At 49.3% G+C, this 19241-nt stretch overlaps 1 protein-coding gene across 7 annotated transcripts in view; it reads left to right on the top strand.

Annotated features, from left to right (window-relative positions):
• Positions 1–19241, top strand: part of RFFL (ring finger and FYVE like domain containing E3 ubiquitin protein ligase) — a 62784-nt gene that overhangs the window by 21394 nt on the left and 22149 nt on the right. For 2 of the 7 annotated variants that reach the window (XM_037066573.1, XM_037066564.1), the window contains exon 2: positions 15503–15668. The exons of 4 other annotated variants lie outside the window; for them this stretch is intronic. In XM_037066573.1, coding sequence (XP_036922468.1) covers positions 15663–15668 — 6 coding nt within the window. In that variant the 5' untranslated portion in view covers positions 15503–15662. Of the gene's footprint in view, positions 1–11403; positions 11678–15502; positions 15669–19241 lie in introns of those variants that run through there. One more of the 7 variants, XM_037066587.1, reaches the window with a different exon arrangement.

Below are 19241 nucleotides of genomic sequence, written 5' to 3'. Positions count from 1 at the left end.
GTTTTAGTAGCTAGACTGAGCTGCAGAGGAAAGTCCTCGGTGTGCAGAAGCCAGTCTCTGCCTTATCTTGGGCTATCTTAAAGTTAATCCTTCAGCTCATTGGGACTTAAGCGGGGAAAGTTTCATTCATTTGGCATCTGGATATGGTTTTAGACCTAATTAGACCATTTATTATATAAATCTTAGAGAAGTCAAACCGATTTACAGCTTTATCCCTCTTTGCTCTTTTTTTCTGTTCTTTTTTTGTCTTGTGAGAAACACTTTATCAAACTGTTGTTTTTTAAAAAATAATAACTTATTAATTTGAGAGAGAGGGAGAAAGGGAAGCATCAGTTTGCTGTTCTACTTGTTATGCATTCACTGGCTGATCCTTGTGTGTGCTGTGACTGTGGAGCAAACCTCCGGGTAGCAGGATGACGCTCTAACCAGGGGAGCTACCTGCCTCGCTGAAACGGAAGTAGTGTTGAAGGAAGAGAGGGGCCCACGTATCTGCTTATCTACCTACCTAATCATCATGAATATTGAATTTCAGAGAACACTCACTGTTTACGGGTGGTTTTCCGAATTCCTTTCTGCGGTGTTATGAAGAACCAACTCTGGTCCCTAATTCTGTTGAGGCTACTGCCCTCTCTCCCTCCTCCTCACCTCTGAACTTTTTAGTAAGTCTTTAGCCTTGATACTAGGTAACTGCCCCCTTCAACGTTTGCTCCTGCTCCTCGCAGTTACCCCAAACATCCATGTTCTCTTTTGCCTCGGGCCTTTGCACAAACGGGCCTTTGCACAAACGAGCCCTCCCTGAAACACCCTGCCCCAACTCCACCCGAGTGAGCCTCCTGAGCCTGGGAGTCTCTTGTCATTCAGCGAGACTGGGTTGGCCGGTGCTCAGGTGTACCCTTTGTTTGTCTGATCACAGGTGTATTGAAAGTCATCGTCTTTTATCGGAATTGTATCTAGGGTGCTTGGCATGTAGTTGGTTTGCAATAAGGATAGAATGAGGACGAGTCTATACTCCCTCAACTCTGCCTCTCTCGGCAACCCTTCCTTTTGGCTTCCGCCCCTATTACCCTACTCACGTTTTCTTGAAGATGCCCGGTAAGTTCCCGATCACCTAACCCAATGCCTAACCCACTGTCCTGGTTTCAGCCTTTATTTTGCTTCGTCTCTGCCCAGCACTTAGCGCTGTTGAACCATTCGTTTCTTCCCCCGGCAACACTCCACTGGACCGTGAGGCCTCCTTGTTCTTTCTGAGTTTCCAGTGCATTCTCCTGTTGTTCTCTCTGAATTATCCCATAACTGTTGATGATTCAAGGTTTTGCCTTGAGTATGTTTTCATTCTTCCCCAGCCTCTTCCTCTAAGGATTTCTAATGTGCCCATAAATTCAGCTGTCTTCAGTATTTTTACCAGCCCAGCTGTTTGTCCCAAATTTCATCCATCCATCCTCTCTCCCTCCCTGTCTTCCTCCCTCCTTCCCTCCCTCCCTCCTCATCTGAGGACATGCTGATTGATTTTAGAGAGAAAGGAAGCAATGAAAGAGCTAGAGAAACGTTGGTTGCCTCCCATACGTGCCCAGACTGGGGATCGAAACTGCAACTATGTATGTGTTCTGACGGGACGGAACCCACAACTTTCTGGTGTATGGGACCATGCTCCAACCAACTGAGCCACCTGCCCAGGGCCGGATCCTTATTTCCAGCTTCACGAATCTTGACAAACTTTGTCTAACTTGGCAAACCTACCAGTATGTTCAAAGGCCCTTCAATTCAACACTTGCATAACAGCTCATTATCTCCCCCAGTGTCTGTTATCTGCTTATATTGCTGTATGTTTGAACTCTGTTAATTATGTCCACCAAATCTTCCTGTTTACTCTTTGTACACCCCACGTCCTCTAAATGTGCTAAATCTATAGTTACTAAACCCTTTTGATTACTACTGTATTGGAGCACTGTTTGATGTGTCTTTTCTTAATTCCCACTGCTACTGCCTAAGTTCACCAGAGGTCAGAAACTAGACATTTTGTTTCATGCCTAAACGGCATGCCTAAACGTTTGTGTGCGTGGACTCTTAGGTGGGGCCTGCACCCTTCGAAGGTCGCAGGCAACACCATTCTCTCCCATCTCACACACTGAAGGTTTCACCACACACTAAAGACTTTGCCTCTGGGGGTTGGAGTTTCTAACTTCTGGTTCAGTCCTTACCTCAGCTCCATCTTCGTATTGTTGCTAGTTATCTTCCTAAAGGCCAAATCTAATCTTTTTATTCTCGGGGTTTTCAGAGTGGCATTGGTTCCTTATTTCCTGCTTAGCTTCATAGGTGAAGTCCTTCACAATCTGACCCTCTCCTGCCTATCTTACCTCTGTGACTATTACCTGTCTTATCTGCTTCTCCGTTCCCAAGCCATTTCTCTCCTGTTCAGCCTCACAGCACTTCTCATTTTCTAGTTCCTGGTATACAAAGTCCTTCTGGGACCCCGTATTCTGCTAGTGCCCCCCCTTCTCTGGCTGGCCAAGTGCTCATCCCTCAGGAGACTTAGTTCCTATGTTACACCTTTTCTGCCTTTCTCATATAGGGTTCTTTCTTATTTATTAACTTACATATTGATTGATTTTCGAGCAAGTGAGCGAGAGACTTGATTTGTTGTTTCACTTAGGCATCCACTGATTGATTCTTGTATGTGCCCTGACTGGGGATCGAACCCGTAACCTTAGCCTAGTGGGAAGACACTCTAACCAACAGAGCTTCCTGACCAGGCCTTATTCTTTCTTATTTAGATTTCTGCAGCCTGGTGCGTCCCTTCCACTAGTCTGTTGGGTTCCTTAACTGAACCTGGTCCCTGACCTAGTTCCATCAGGCAGTGGTTGACGTGGGTCTGCAAGGTCAAACCACTAGTTCAAGTGTCTTTATTACTCTTAGCAGTATTGGGCAATTTATAAGCTCTTTTATAAGATGGCATGTTTTTGGTTCCTGTTAGATGAACTTGAGCCCATGGTGCCTAATCTGTACATATGTCTGAAACCGTCAGGTCACCATTCTAAGTCAGTTTGAAGATTTACGGGCTTTGCTGAAACCGAGTTCCATAATGTCACCTAACATTTTTTAAAGATTTTATTTATTTATCTTTAGAGAGAAAAGGAAGGAGAGAAGGAAACATCAATGTATGGTTGCCTCTTGTGCGCCCCCTGCTGGGAACTGGCCTGCAACCCAGGCATGTGGTCTGACTGGGAGTCGAACCTCAATCATGTGATTCGCAGGCCTGCACTCAATCCACTGAGCTACACCAGCCAGGGCACATGTAACATTTTTATAGTATTGGCACTTTACACACTTACTCCCTTGTATTATTTTAATACCCGCAGTGCCCTTTGTTGGGTGGGCTTTATTATCCCTGTTTTACTGGGGATTTGGAAGCTACTTCTGACATCAAAACACACTTTCAGTTAAGACTCAGAGAGAAAACGTGTTTTTACAGGGCGTTAAGCAACAGGTTTGTCTCTTGCAGTTAAATAGACCTTACTGGCTTCCCCAGCAAAGGTACCTGTGCTCAGTAGGCGAGTGCTGAAGGTCTTGCCTTCGATAAGGCCCCTTTATGTCTGAAGGGGAAGGAGGAGGTTCCCAGAGCCTGCCTGACGAATGGAAAGGCCCCGATAACGGTAAGAGACCTTGACTGAAATTACTGGTGTGCCTGCTCCGGCCTCTCAGGCTTTGCCATTGTGCTTCCAATGTGTAGAATTTGTGAAACCCAGTGCGACAGCGGAGTGTCAGACCACGGTGATGAGTGAGGGGCGTCACCCCAGAATGCGGTAAGCCATGTGCTAGGATCAGGAAAGGCTTCACAGTAATTCTGGCAATTGATCAGGTTTGTGGGGTGATTCACATTTTTGGGGGGTCCTAATAGGCTATATTTAGGACAGTGTGGAATTGGATTGTGGGAAGATGAACCGTAAGGGCTAGGGAATAATCCCTTAGATACTGGTGTCCAGTTTTGGCCCCCACATCCTTCAGAGAGGATAAAGAAGATTAAAAGTTAAAAAAATAAGTCATTATACGTTTTTTTAAAAAGGAAAGATTTTTAGCCTGGAGAAGGAAAAGCTAAGGGATGATGGATTGATTACCATCTTCAAGTACAAGACCAGTTTCTGCCAGGGGGATTCTGCTTAATTGTTCTTCATGTACTTCAAAGACTGAAAAGGAAACGGGTTTAAATTGGAGGAGGAGTAATTTTAATGAGTATGAGGCAGAGTCTGATCTTCAAAGTTGAGAAACCCTTGCACAACTTCGAAAGGGTTGAATTTCAGTTTGACTTATCTGTCCCCGAGTCACAAATCACCCTGAAACTCTTAGTGGCCTCAGATGACAACCGTTTCTTTGCTGGTCAGTCTCTGGGTAGTTCAGGGAAGAGGAGGGTGTTGGGGTGCCCTGTGTGGTTTCATCGCGGTGTCACCCAGACGTCTGGGCCTCGGTGCTGGCCGCTGGCCGGGCATCTTGGTTCTCCTCCGTGAGGCCTGTTTCTCTCTCGGCCTCTCACCACTCGTTCGTGTACATCGGGCTCCTTTTCCACGTGGCTGGCTTCCAGGGGCCCATGACGGGAGCTGGGGGGCTCTCAAGGCCCAGGCCTGAGAGACCTGCATCATCTCTCTGCCCCGTGGCTTCAGTTAGAGTGAGTCACGGGTAGCCTGTGTCCAGTGGAAGGGGACACAGACAGGAGCGGAGTGTCCGAGTCACACTTCAGAAGGGCATGGTTGGGATTGTCGTCCCTGATTTTGGAAACAGTTTACCACACTGACCTTAGAGCTTTTTAATAAGAATAACCGATACAGGGGGGTGGGGAGCACTGGGGGGATGCAGGGCTGGGAATACAAGAAAGAAAACTGTACTTGAACAAAAGTTAAATAAATAAAAATAAAAAGAAAAAAAAGAATAACCGATACATGTTCATTGAATAGATAGTTTGAGCATATGATTTATGACCTTGGTCGCGTGTCAGCGTCATCTGGAAGTTTTTATAAGCAGGGACTCCTTAGGGACCACACACGTGAATCCAGGTCTCCTGAGGGTGTTGGCACACGAGAGACCCCGTGCCCTTTCTCTCAGGTGGCTGTCAGTGAAATGACCATGGGGACGGGGAAAGGGAACGAGACAGGTGTAATATTCAGGGCGGGTACTGTAACATAGGCGTGCCGGTCTCCGCCTTCTGGGGCTTGGCCGGGCCCTCTGCCCGGCACGCCCTGCGCTCCAGGCGGCCCAGTGCAGGTAGTTTCATTTGGCTGGCACGTCATCGGAGGAGTGTTTCTGGGTGCTTCGCTCATTTTTTCCTCATAGTTTCTAGCACTTTTTCCTTCACAGTACTTTTTAGCTTATAATTAAATATTTGTGTGATTGTGTGACTGATGTGTAATAGACAAACTATGTCTGCCCGGCTTTCCAGGATCTAACGTAGTGCCTGCCTCCTCAAAGGTACTCAGTAAGTGTTTGTTGAGTGAAGAAGTGGCTGATTGCATGCATGCAGGATCGAAGGGATAGCTTAACCAGTTTTAAAGGGTGGTTAGAATTTTGGACAAGTGGAGCAAATGAATGGGAAAAATCAGAGTTCCGAAGCAGAATGTGTGGATTCCGTCGCTCATATGATTTCATAAGATTGGAAGAACTGGTTCGGGGAGGGATGGATAGCTTGTTTTGAGTGTACTTGGCACGCTGAATTTGGGGTCAGGATATGCAGCAGGCCTTTAGAAATGAGGTACTGAAGTTGAAGGGCGAGACTGATTCCAGATGTTTAGGTTTGGCGTTGTCTGAATGAAGACTATGGAATCTATTCAATCAGCAAATACTTGCACTTCCATCGTGCGCCAGGCAAAAACGCATTGTAGGGAAGGTGAGCCGAAGTCTGACTGACAAGGGACCAGCTTTGTGAAAAGAGCCATGGAGAACGTTCGGGGGTTTGGGGGGAGGAAAGGAACCGCCCTGTGTAGGCTTGGGAGCCGTCAGTCACTTCCTGTTTTCTGGGAAACTGAAGGGAGACCCCAGGGCTTTGAGTGAGGTGAAGCCAGGGCGGGGTGGTGGGCAGGCCCATAACACGTGGGGCCTCTGTGGGCCATGCTGGGGGGTCCAAAAAAGAACGTGGTGGGAGACCACTGATGGCTGTAATGGAGGGGTAACAAGCAGAGAACGTATTTAAAAATATTTTTATTCTTGTTTATTTTATTCCAGCTGTTCCAATTTTTACCACCCGAGTACACATATATATTCGTTTAAGTAAAAGTTGGCCCTGACTACTGTGTAGAAGGAAGACTGTCAAAGAGAGGGGACCACTAGGGCCGTCGTTCTTGAGAAAGAAAGTGGCACATAGGCGGGGCATGGCCGTGGGCAGAGTGAGCACGGGGTAGTTTCAGGACGTATTCAAAACAGAGCCGGTAGAATTCACCAGAGAAGGAAAGGAAGATGGTTAGTACTGAGCCCTGGGGGATGTTGGGGGCAAAGGAGGAACCGGGGGAGGACAGGGAGGACGGCTGCTCTTTGAGGTCAAAGGAGAGTGAAGTTGCTGCCCTCTCAGTGCGAATGAGGGGAAGGAGAAGCCCGTGGGGAAGACTGGAGGAACACGTGGGTGGGGCATTGGTGTTTGCAGGAGGTCAGGAAGGTTGAGGACTTAGGAAAAGGCCGTGCGTTTGACCGTCAGCCTGCGCTAGGTGACCTTGGAGAAAGGGCTTTCTGCAGCATGGAGTGGCGTGGGGGAACACGTGTGTGATGTGCAAGAGGCTGAGGACCCACCACTCCGTTAGGGAAGTCGGGAGTTCCCTAACAGGGTGAAAGGTGAAAGGTGAAAGGTGGCGGAGAGGTGGTCTGTGCAGAGAAGTGTGTGTGGAGGCAGGCTCTCCCAAACCAGCACTGGCGGCACCTGCTCTGCGCCAGTGGCTGCGCCAGGAGCCGCACGGAGTGCGCTCAGTTTACCTTTGTCTTGGAACAGTCCGCCCGGTGGTGCCGTGACCTCCAGAACGAAGTTCCACATTCTAGGGGGAGGTGAGACCTTCCTTTGGAGTGTGGGAAGGAAATCGTAGAACTTTTTACATATTTTTACACTTTAAAATTTCTTTTTAGTGGCATATTTTAGATAGAACACAGTGTATTTTCTTAAAGATTTTATTTATTTGTTTGTTTAGAGAGGAGAAGAGAAGGAGAAAGAGAGGGAGAGAAACATCAGTGTGTGATTGCCTCTCACACGTCCCCCACTGGGGACCTGGCCTACAACCCAGGCATGTGCCCTGACTGGGAATCGAACCACGACCCTTTGGTTCCCAGCCCGCACTCAATCCACTGAGCTACACCAGCCAGGGCAAAGGCGGGATCTTTGACCCCCAGAAAGGTCAGAGAAGGAGATAAAGTGCTTCATCATAGTGCATGATTGAAGGGTCTGAGAGAGGTGGACGGCTGAGCAGTGTTACCATTTTGACTTGTAGATCGAGGGCGACATTATGTCGGGCGGGCTGGCAGGTGCCCTCCAGCTTCTCAGGAAGACCCGTGGGGGTTCTGGTCACGATGCTTTAAGTCTGGTTCTTGAGTCACAAAATGTATTTTGTTCTGCACTTGAAAAGGATGAGTCTTTTGGAGACAGGATTCTGTTAGACTTGAGTGACTCGTGCTCAGAAAGGAGTGTCAATTTATTATTTTAGAGTGAAGGATTCCTTTCCTGTTAACAGGATTCTGGATTTTGCTAGGATATTGTTCTTCTGAGAACAAGAGATCTCAGAAATGAAATTTAATGATATCAAGCTTGCTTGGTGAGCATGGAATAATATGATAGCACAGTTTGTGGGGAAGGATCCCGTCACAAAAAAGCTAAGGTTGCTTACTGTATGCCAGGTACTGTACAAAGTGTTTTGCACATAGTAGGACATTTAATCTTCCCAGGGGGCCTCCTGAAAAGTAGGCACAGTTAGCCTCAGTTTACCAGTGAGGAAACCAAAGCTGTCTCCAAGCTGGTAAGAGACTGAGCTGGGATGGGAACCCGTTCCCTCTGTCACTGCGAGTCCACACCCCTAACCGCTCCCCCAAGCTGATCTGCTTTTGCTTCACGGAGGAGCCTTACCTCCCCACTGAGAAGGTGGTGTGTCACCTGCCTAGACCCAGCATTTCTCTGTCTGAGGCGACTCTGGGGTGAAAATGGCCTCCTCTACATCCTCCTGCTCTTCTGCCTTTTCCTTCTAATTTTCTTCCTTGTTGACCACACTCTGGTTAAGTGCAGGGTCCCGCAGAAATGACGCCTGCTTGAGTGTGGTTGGTAGGGTTGCAATACGGGTGTAATAATTTATGGCTTTAATTTGAACATTTCACCTAACATGCCATATGGTGTGCTTGAGTGTGATGTTATGTTATGGAATTACATGCTTGTGGTTTGGTAATAAAAGGTTTGGTAGTCAAAGGGGCGCAGTTTGTGCCCGCCCCCGCGTGTTAACAGAATCGTGCAAGCCATTCTGTCTTCCTGTCTTCTCGCTTCTGGTTCAGGGGACAGTGTATCTCCTTAGAGGGACGTTACATGTCTGCACACATTGTTTTTGTGGTGGCTTTATTATCTTAATTTTATGCATTAAAGTACGAGATTTCTCCAGCTCCTAACTTGTCAGCCGTGACCCATTCCCCACCTCCTTTTCCACGGAATTCAAATCCAACCTCTGAGTCTGATTTTGAAATACTCAGTCTGGCTGCAGTCCAGTTACTCCATTTAGCCAGGGCTCTCTGGGTCACTAGGTAGTGCCGTTACCATCCCTCCTTTTGTGCCCTCTTCTGTCTAAATCACACCCCGTGACTCATTGCCCCTCTCTGTCCTTGACTTCCTACTTGGGCATCCGTGGTTCTGCTGCTGTGGTTTTGACTTTGAGTGTCATTGTTTCTGTGAAGCCTCTGTGACCTATCCCCTCATTGGGAGTGATCACACCCTCCTCTGGGTCCCGGAGCACAGGACTCTCATGTCTTCTTTACGGCACAGTCCCCCTTCGGCCGTCTGCTTCGGCCGTCTGCGTGCGTGCCTTCTCTCTCACACTGGGCCAGCGCCTCGTTGTGCGGGTCTGGCTGGTTGACCTTTGTATTTCCTCTTGTGTCTTGTTCAGTTCCCTGCACACACTGGGCATTCGAGACCTGCTGGATGAAGGAGCGGATAAGCAACATTGCAGATTTAGTTTTCTCATTGCTTTAGATTTCTTCCCCCTTCGTTGCTTCTCTTCCTTTTCTTTTAAACTTGCTGCACTTCCCGCTGCGCTGGCTCGCGGAGCTTGTCTTCACCACTCCCTTTTCCTACCCAGGTTCTATTTTGCCTCGTTAGTGGTCACTGTGTGGGAGAGCCACAGGCTTGCTGGCCAGATTTTCTCCATCCCGGGGTGGCTGTCTCCTGTCCAGGAATCACATGACCAGCGTGACTGCATTAAGATCCTAATGAAAAGACCGTGTGTAAACAACAGTCCTTACAGTTTGCTCATCCACTGGTTTCAAGTGGGAAACTTTCTGGTCCACATTTCAAGGGAAAGGGAAACAGTCCTTGGGTGCTTGGGAGGTTAGTAGGTCAGTTCCCGTGTTGGCGCTGTGGAATGTTAGAGGCATCCTGTTTGACCATAGACATAATGCAAGAAGCCACAGAAGCTTCTGCTGGTAGCATCGAATCCCTGAATTTTTTCTACAGCTGGAAGAAACATTAGAGATGAGTGCAGTCCAACCCTCCTGTTTTCCAGATGGGAAAACACACCCGAAGAGGCTAAATGACAAATCCATAAGAAAGGGGATGTTTGTTGTCCAGCTTTTAATCCCAGGGCTGAATGCAACTCGGGGAGAACGGTTAGCTCTTTGACAGCAAGGGGAGCGTCACTGGAAGTGGAGGCGTCGGGTCTCTGAGACCGGAGGCTCTCGCAGGGCTGAAAAGTGGACTCAGGCTGGTAGCAGGCTGGACCGGGGACAGTGCTCACCAAAGCAGCCTTCTCCTTCTGGGTGGTTCCCTGCTGGGACTCTCTGCTCAGTGGGGACTGGCTGACAGAAGCCTGTTCTTGCTACGTTTGAAAAGAGGCCAACATTTAATAATAAAAATATATCTGATTTTCTTGCTCTTTTTCCCAGCCCTCATATTCTAAGTTTTTTTCAGGCTTAGTTTTCTTATCTCAGCACTTTTTGTGTTTCAATTGTTTACTCTAGGTCAGATGTTGGTATGAAGCGTGGGAAGTCCAGAAGCTGCCTTCGGGCCTCGTGACTAGTTCTCCGTGCTATTGAGGCGACTTTTCTCTCTGACTCGTAGAACAGTGTGCCTCACCGTCACCGAGACGCTGTCCAGTGAACCAGTTGTTCGTGGACAGGAAAGTCGACCTACCTGTTTGCGGCTGGGGAGCAGCAGTATAAAGAGAGGACCCAGAGCAGGAAGTCAAGGGCAAACAGGATGCCCTTGTTAGTGTAACTTGTGTGCCTGTGTTTCAAAACTCACTGTGGTTAAAAAGACTTGGAGTGTTTGAGGGGGTTGAAGAAGTCTCAGTTTCTGGTTTGAAAAGGAGCTAAGGCAGCCGGTCCCTTCCGCCCTCGCCTGTTGCAGGTGCACACCTTCCTTTAGGGATGTGCCCCCCTTCTCCCTGACGCGTGGTGGTTTTCCTTAGCTTCCACCGTCCCCGTGCCCGCATGTTTTATAAAGTGAGACCGCTGAATTCATGGCCAGTCTGGTTACTTGGGTAGCTGTGGGATTCAGGCTGTGCTTGGCTATTTTTAAAAAATAACAGTAGATCGTAGCCTAGCATTCACCAGCCTTTTAAATTACAAGATCCTTTTGTTGGATTCCCGGATTTCTAGCACATCTTTGGAGTGTTTCCCGAGTTCCCGAGCTCTAGATAGTTCACAAATTATCCCAGTTTTAGCCTTTGCATTGAAAATGTCCGTGAGGGTTGAAGGCTGGGTCTACTGCTGAACCATTTCACCTCTGGGCAAGGCAGGTTTGGGAGAAGGGATCAAACAAGTAATTAGCTCTTGGGCCTTTCAGCTGGTAAACAGTCTTAGGGACCCCCACCATTGTTTCCTCATTGTTCTCCCTGAGAAATGTTCTGCTTTATTATGTTTGTTGGGCTGGGTCGACTATGGAATAACTTACGTATCTGTGGGGAGTGCGACTAACCTTGGCCTCTCTGTGGGCAGTTATAACTGAGTAATTTCAGAACAGGGCCTTTCTGGTGGTCTCAAACCGAAAGCTATGAATATGGGGCGGATAAAGACCTGGGTCCTGTGTGGCGTGCACCTTGTGTCCCTGCCACGTGGCAAAGGACGCTAGCCCTGGACGCTGACATTCCAGGAGCAGATGGGGAAAGTGGTAGTAGTTGCAGATCTCAGCGTCGATGAGAAGAGCATTACTTCCTGGTGTCAGCGCAGGTGTCTTGTTTTTTTTTAAACAAATATCTTTCTCAGGAAAAAGGGGTAGAAAAGATGAGCCAGTTTGCACTTGGTTGTGGGACGTATAGGCAAAGAGTAAAACCTGAAGGCCGTGTCAATCAGGCACGCGTGTTCAAAGGGGACTGGTGAGAATACAGCGGTTTTCTTTGTGATGACCAGGCAAACGAGAAATCTCCATTTCTGCTTCTTGGGATGGGTACTGGACGTGAGGCATCGTGGCAGGAGCAAAAGACATTTTAGAAAGTCAGCATAATTTTCAGATTGACATCAAACCAAGCCAAAGGTCAGTCAGTGGGAGGAAGGGGGTGGGTAGTCTGAATTTACCTGGGACTTAGTGCCAAATCCCATCTGACTTCAGTTCAGTGCAGACAATGACGGCACACCAGGTATCGGGGGAGCAATATTCGTTCCGTTCCCTGAATTTGGATGAGAGGGGCTGAGGAGCTAAGGGAGAATGTTTAAACTGGCCGGACTGGGGGAAAAGTGGCCAACCTCCTTAGCAGTGGGGTAGAAATGTAACAGCCCCAGACTGTGCGGAGGGTAGGGCAGGGCGCTCTCAGATGCTGAGGGTTCTTCGGGGTTAGCAAATGAAGAGCTGGTGGGAGGGGCCCGGAGTCCTTTAGTTGTTGGAACGGCATTGGAAAACTGGACTGAGCCTGACTAGGTGTATTGGCTTGTCTAACAGAAAGGTGGATGGGGGATCCAGCAGTTACAGTTTGTCACTTTAAAGAACCTTAAAGAAGGACTTGAACAGACACTTCTGCAAGGAGGACATACAGAGGATCCAGAGACACATGAAGAGATGCTCAATATCGCTTGCTATCAGAGAGATGCAAATTAAAACCACAATGAGATACCACCTTACACCGGTGAGAATGGCTATCATAAACAAAGCAATAAACAACAAATGTTGGAGAGGGTGTGGGGAAAAGGGGACTCTGGTCCACTGTTGGTGGGATTGCAGACTGGTACAACCATTATGGACAACAGTATGGGATTTTCTCAGAAAACTAAAATTGGACCTGCCTTTTGACCCAGCAATTCCACTGCTAGGATTGTATCCTAAGAACCCTAAAACACCAATCCCAAAGAACCTATGCACCCCAATGTTCATAGCAGCACAATTTATAACAGCCAAGAGTTGGAAGCAACCTAGGTGCCCGTCAGTAAATGAATGGATCAAAAAACTATGGTACATATACACAATGGAATTTTATGCTGCAGAAAGAAAGAAGGAGCTCCTAACTTTTGCAACAACATGGACGGGACTGGAAAGCATTATGCTGAGTGAAATAAGCCAGGTGTTGAAGGACAAATACCATATGATCTCACCATTAACAGGAAGCTAAACAACAAAACAAACAAGCAAGCAAAATATAACCAAAGACACTGAAATAGAGAACAGGCTGACAGGGACCAGAGGGGAGAGGGGAGGGAATTTCAGGGGAATAGGGGAGGGATTTAGAGGAACATATATAAAGGATACATGGACAACAACTGAGAATGGTGGAAATGGGAGGGAGGGGGGGAGCATGGGGGTGGGATGGGATGGGAGTAATAGACAGAAAACTGTACTTGAAAAATAATTAAATAAAAAAATTGGAAAAAAAAGAACCTTAAAGATTTCTCGGAATTACTCTTGGCCAACTTGTATTGAGCATCTGTTATGCGCTGGGCTTCTGATACCACCAGAGTCTGGAGTCTTTGTCATTCTCCACATCATAGTGTGATTGGCTATAGTAACTTTTCGCAGTCCACTTTGGGAAAGTAAAATACCTAATTCTGATCCTAGACAGAACGTCTGTCTCCAAGTGCTGCCTTTTCCTACGGCGTAGGGGTGCCAGAGATCCTCTCACCCAGGCCCTGGCTTCGTGGACATTTTTATCCTGGTTACCCGCTGGTCAGTCACCGTGACGACACCTCGTGAAAGCAGCTGCTTCGCTGGAAGGTCCAGAAAAGCTGCTCGGGGAGCCCCGTTTCCTGCACCGGAGAGTTCGAGGGGGTCGGTCTTTATTCGTGATGAGCTTTGTGGTCAGCTTTGGTGGAAGAAGGGTCCTGTGGTAGTCAAACTGCCTGTCCATTTATTCTTTGTTCAGCGTTGTTGGGAGAGTTGACGCGGAACGGTTTCCTTCCCTGGTTGACCCACCCGTGGGGGCGGATGCTGAAATTGGACGTGTAGGTTTTCCTGCTGCGGAGTTCCTTCCGTCCTCTCCCGCACTTCCCACCGAGAAGCAGCATTTCACTGGGCGGGGCTGAGGGTGGTACTTGGGCCCAGCGCCCTTGGTTAGAGTTACTTCTCCCCGGACTGCAGAGCAGATGCTGCGGCCCCTCTGCAGGTGTTTGTCAGAGACCAGTTGAAACCAGGGAGTTTCCGAGAACACGCATAACATTGTGATTATTATCTATGTTTTTCAGTTGTTCACGACAGTTACCACTTCAGGGAAAGAGCTCATTTGTTACTGGTGGCAGGTGAACTCGCTCTCGCCTTCTTCCCCTTCTTCCCAGTGTCCTTTGTAACACTTCCCGCCCCAGGACCCTCTGCTGCTGTTTCACACGCCCTTTGGTTGCGTTTCTCCTTCTGCCTTACTTGTGCTGCGTGTGTCAGTGTGTTGGCATATGCCACATGTGTCGGTGTGTGCTGCATGTGTCAGCATGTACCACATGTGTCACATGTGTGCTGCATGTGTCAGCAGCAGCAGGCAGAGCTGTGCTGAGACCTGGGTGTAGCGGTTGAGGTCTGTTTCTCTGGTTTCTTGTCTCTGTTAATTTACTTCCCCATTTGTTTTCTGTGCAGTTTTGTTTGTGTTCTTCGCAGTTCTCATCACGCGCCGTTCGGGCCCAGGCCCCTTGCGGGCACTGAAGCCTTCCAGGAGCGTTGGGCTGGAGGGAAGGGGAGCCAGGCGGCTGTTACGCAGGAAAGGGGTGGGCGCCGCGGTCCTGTTCATCTTCGAGGTTCTCCCTTTCTGGTTTTCTAATGCTGTATTAGCCGTCACTTTTAATATTTTTCTGTTACTTTAGAAGGTAGTTTCTTACCATTCTTATTTCTAAGTAATCTTAGACATTTAAAAGTTATCTTCAGCATGGATGAGGTAGGCACTACTATTAGGTTTTTCCTTACAGGTATTTATGTGGTTATATGAGTTTAAACCCCTAATTTGCTCATCATCCTGGAATCATGAAAGCAGTTTTTCAGCCATGTATTTGTTGCCCTCCACCCCCTCACCCACAAAAAAACCCCAGAAAACTCTAATGCTGTTACCATTAGTAACGCTGCCGCAAATACCTGGTGACCACATTTACCTGGCACTAAGGCTGGGACCAGCGCTGGGGGGTAGACTCGCTCTTGTTTCCTGTTTCATGGGCCACACCCAGTCACAGTCAGGCGGTCGTTAAATGTGGCGCTACCTGAATGCCTGCCCATAATGCAGTCACCGTGCAGCGTGGAGACCTCGCCCGTGTTCGCTCCTCTGGGAATCCGCAGCAGCTGGGAGCGGGTTGGGCTGACGGTATTGCTAATGGACAATCCAACGAGTGAAGGCACAGACGGGGGGGGGGGGGGGCGGTGTGTTCCCCCGAGGAAATAGGTGCCGTGTGTGGAGCGAGGGTGGGGACCGTGGTGCAGGCTGGGAAGGCAGCTCATGAGGGGTCCGCTCATTTCATTTACGAAATGAGCATTTAAACTCTGACCTTTGCAGGATTATTGTAGTCAATGAGGCAATGGATGAAAACGTAACAACTCACTAGGCACACGTTACGTGTTTCGTAGTGTACTTCTCCTTAAAAAGTATAAATTTCTAGGATCATCTGAGAAGGGACTTCAGGACCCCCTGGTCTCGATAACTCCCCCACCTTTCCTCTCGTCTGCCGCCTGTACAGACGACCCTCCCCACCTAGAGCTTCTAAAGCTTTGATCACTTTAGTAAAGCGCCACCTGGGAAGTGGAGAGAGGAGGCTGAGCCTGAGACCTGGCGTCTTTGGAATCTTTACCCGTCAGTGTGAGCAGAGGCAGCAGAAGCTGGTTTGGAGAGGCCGATACTTAACACCAGTCCCTTGTGATAATGCCTGCCGTTTGCAGAAGGTGTGGCACTGCCTTCTGCTCTTCCCGTAGGACCGAAACCCTGGTGACTTGCCTAGGACTTGCCGCGTACCTTGACCAGTAAAGGCGTGCTCTCTCTCTATACTGAGCACCTACGAGGTCTGTTCGGAAATAGCACATCGATGTAACCCGGCAGCCAAGGAGGGTGGACTGTAATGCACACACATGAACGATGATGACCTCGCTGTACTAGTCAGTGGGGGCAGTAGGCACCATTGAGTGAGCATGTGCACTGTGTGGCCGTCACATTCAAAATGACCGAGTGAGCAGAGCAGTGAATCTGCACCGGGTTTTGCGTGGAGCTTGAACGTTCCTCCCCGGGAACTATTGGGATGAGTCAGGAGGCCGCAGCTAAGGGCAACTGGTGGTCGGCAGCTTCATCACGACAATGTGCCCGTTCGTGCATCGTGTCTCAGGCAGAGTGTTTTAGCAAAACAACAAATCATCCAGGTGACTCAGCCCCCCTACAGCCCAGATACAGCGCCCTGAAACATCTGACTTTTCCCAAAACTAAAATCACCTTTCAAAGAAAAAGGATTTTAGACCATCGATGAGATTCAGGAAAATACAACAGGATGGCTGATGGTGACTGGGAGAACTATGTGAGGTCCCAAGGTGCCTACTTTGAAGGGGACTGAGGCATCATTGTCCTATGTACAGTGTTTCTTGTATCTTCAGTAAATATCTCTCTTGTTCGTATTACACGGCTGGACACCTCTGGACAGACCTCGTGCTCTGCCTCAGCCCGTAAAACGTACGAATGCCTCTCCTGTAACACAGAAGCTCGGGGAGGCAGGCTTCCCAAGCTCATTCAGTTATTCTGTGTTAGAGCCAGAATTTAAGTTCAGGTCTGACTGAGTCTAAAACCAGAGTAAAACATTTATTTGGGAACTTTTTCCCCCCACTGTTCTGTTTTTTAAAAACATCACTCTAGAATGAAATTCTCGTCTAGGAAACGTGCATTACCCGTGACGCACACCCAGAGGACTGCCTGGGGGGTTTCTGAACCTTCCGGAAGGTTTTCTCTGCTGCGTCCCAGCCTTGTGAAGCCTCCCGTGTTTATCCATCCCCGTCTGCCGCTTGAACGGGGCTGCTGATCGAATTTAGGCTTTGGGTTCCAGAGTTCCACCTTATACTTGTCTCCTCTGTGACTTAGGTGTTCTGCATTCTTTGTTCTCAAATAAATAGCTCCGAAATGGTCTCGTACCACGGCAAACACGCTCTATTGCCCCGTCCCCAGCAAGTGAGACCAGTCTGTCATACAGTTTACTCTGCGGGTGGCTCGCTCACAAACGTGACGTTTGTCCTGCTCGATGCGCACTGTGTTGTGACCGGCACTGTGAACCTTCCCCGTCCCAGGGGAACACCTCAGGTAGGTTCACTGGAAAATCCCCAGTGCTAATTCGGAGATTCTGTTCTGAAGTGGACCGTTTCAAGGGGGTTCAAGTTTCTCTTCAGACTGACTTATTTTTAAAAGTAAACAGCCTTCCAAGTTGAGAGATGATTGCAAAATTCAGGTGGGTTCTCAGAAGAATGGTGACTCTTTACTGTGTGGGTGACGTGATCAGCCGGCCAGAGCCCCTACCCAGCCAAGCCAGGCCCTCGGGGGCAGGGACCTCCAGCTCTGGGTGGACAGAGAGAGATGGGCGTTGGGCTTTCCGAACGTCTCTCTAGGTTGACGCCGGGTTAGGATTGTAGCTTATAATTTAATGGTGATTTATTGTAGTGTGCTCTCTGTGGGGCACGTAACTGTGGGCTAGGCACTTCCTGTATGTTCCTGCTCATCCGACAGTTGCCTTCCAGCAGGGGCGGTGGTGTCTCTCTATGCAGGTGGGGAAACGGACTTAAAAAGCTTAAGCCACCTGCCCAAGGTTAGCTGCCCTTTGTTTTTGATAAAGGACTTTTTCCTAGTCACTTGATGTCACTGTAAATACTGAGAACATGCTTTGGGCCCTAAGTAACTGGTGCCCGCTGCCTCGGCTGTGTTGGTCAGATACTGGCTGTTCCTTCGCCTCTGTCGGTTTGTTCTGCGAGTATCTGTGCGTCTGCCGTGGGAGCCGCAGTGTGCGTGGTGCGGGTGAGAATGGCAGGGCAGGTGGGGTTCCTGCCCTCGGGCCGTGAACAGACCGATGCAGTCGCAGGTTGTGGTAGTTATCGTGGAGGAAACTCAGGGTGATGAGGGAGGTATGATGAGGAGGACCCCTCTGAAAAGGTAACGTTGGAGTTGAGACCTGAAGGACGACAGGGAGCCCGGGATGAGCTTGCTGGGCTTAAAGATGGGAGAGGGCACCGTGGCTTGCAGCTGAGTGACAGGTGAGGGAGGTAGCAGGATGTGGGTTGGAGAGGGAGGTGGGGGCCGATGCACACCCAGGATCTTTTACGCATGTAAGGAGTTGGAAGTTTCATTCTAAAATGCGGTGGGAAGCCATTAAAAAGCTTTTACGGTGTGTGTTGTGGGGAGGAGGGAAGTGGAGGAGGCCGCGGAGGAGGAATTGGAGGGGGGCAAGCACTGGAGCGGGAGTCTGGTTAGGGGGCCGTTCCAGAAACACAGCAGAGCACCCAGTCCCTGCCCCCGTGGACTTTCTATTTCGGTTAGGTGGCACAGTTGACACGTACACAGATCATAGTAGCCAGTGCTGAGTATCATTCGTGCGATTAAAAAGTGACACTTAAACTGAGGGGTGAAGGACAAGAAAGAGCTGAGCATGTGATGTTCTTGAGAGAGGAGTCCAGGCAGAAAGAACACACAGCAAATTCCAAGGGACTAAGGAGGGAGATGTGGGGGACAGATGGGAGGTGGTGACTTAGACCACTGTCCGGGGCAGCAGGTGAGGAGCGGAGTGGAGATGGGGAGCGAAGAGGCAGACTCGGCCTTCCCAGCACTTGAGAACGGGGAGGGGGAGAACCAGCACAGAAGCTCTGAGGTAGGGGGACACCGAGGGGGGGAGGGGGCACAGAGTTCTGGAAGCTAAGAGATGATCAGAAGCGAGGGTCTGAAGGAGGAGGGAAGAAGGGTCACTGTCCAGCTGGGAGGTGGAGCAAGATGGAGCCAGAGCTGGCCCTGCCTGGCCCCGGGGAACTCCCTGGGGACCCTGCCCCTGGGGACCCTGCGAAGAGACTGGGTGGAACGGATAGGTCGGGCTGGACTGGGGCGGTCTGAAGAGTGGGGATGAGGAAGTGGGGTCAGTGTCTGGAGAAATTTTGACGTGGAGGAGAGCAGAGAGTGGGCCCTACCGAGGCGAGGGGGAGCGAGGGGTCGGAGTGGTTTTCTTGGTTACTGGTTTTTACGGATTACAGATGTCGTCCTCGAGGCTTTAAAACCCTCTCTTGTGTAAACTCTGACTGAAATGTAACTGGAGCCGTCCACAAATTGTAAGTTAGGATTTGATGAATTAATGAGCTTCCCCTTGCTTACCGCCCATTCGCTGTGACCTCTCACACGTCACTCAGCTTCTCTGAACCTTGCCTCTGTCACCTGAGGGTGGGAGGGGCCGATCCACCTGGCCGGGACTGTCGTGAGGGTTGCATGGAGTGACACCAGGCAGTGCCTCGCCCAGGGCCTGGCAGACAGATAAGCGTTCTTCCAGTGAACGGCCACGTTCTTCCCTCCTCGTTCAGCCGTGTCGTTACGTGTCAGTTATTTCAGAGGCAAAGCTGAGCCACGTCGATGGGTTTTTCACAGCATTTCTTTTCAAAGCGTTGCCGTTGTACTTCAGTTGCTCTTTAAGGATAATACACAAGACGGAGCAAA

Source organism: Sturnira hondurensis, unplaced genomic scaffold (assembly GCF_014824575.4).
Source record: "Sturnira hondurensis isolate 20B ecotype Veracruz unplaced genomic scaffold, ASM1482457v3 Scaffold0001221, whole genome shotgun sequence".
NCBI lineage: Eukaryota > Metazoa > Chordata > Mammalia > Chiroptera > Phyllostomidae > Sturnira > Sturnira hondurensis.
This window is presented reverse-complemented; position numbering and strand designations above follow the sequence as displayed.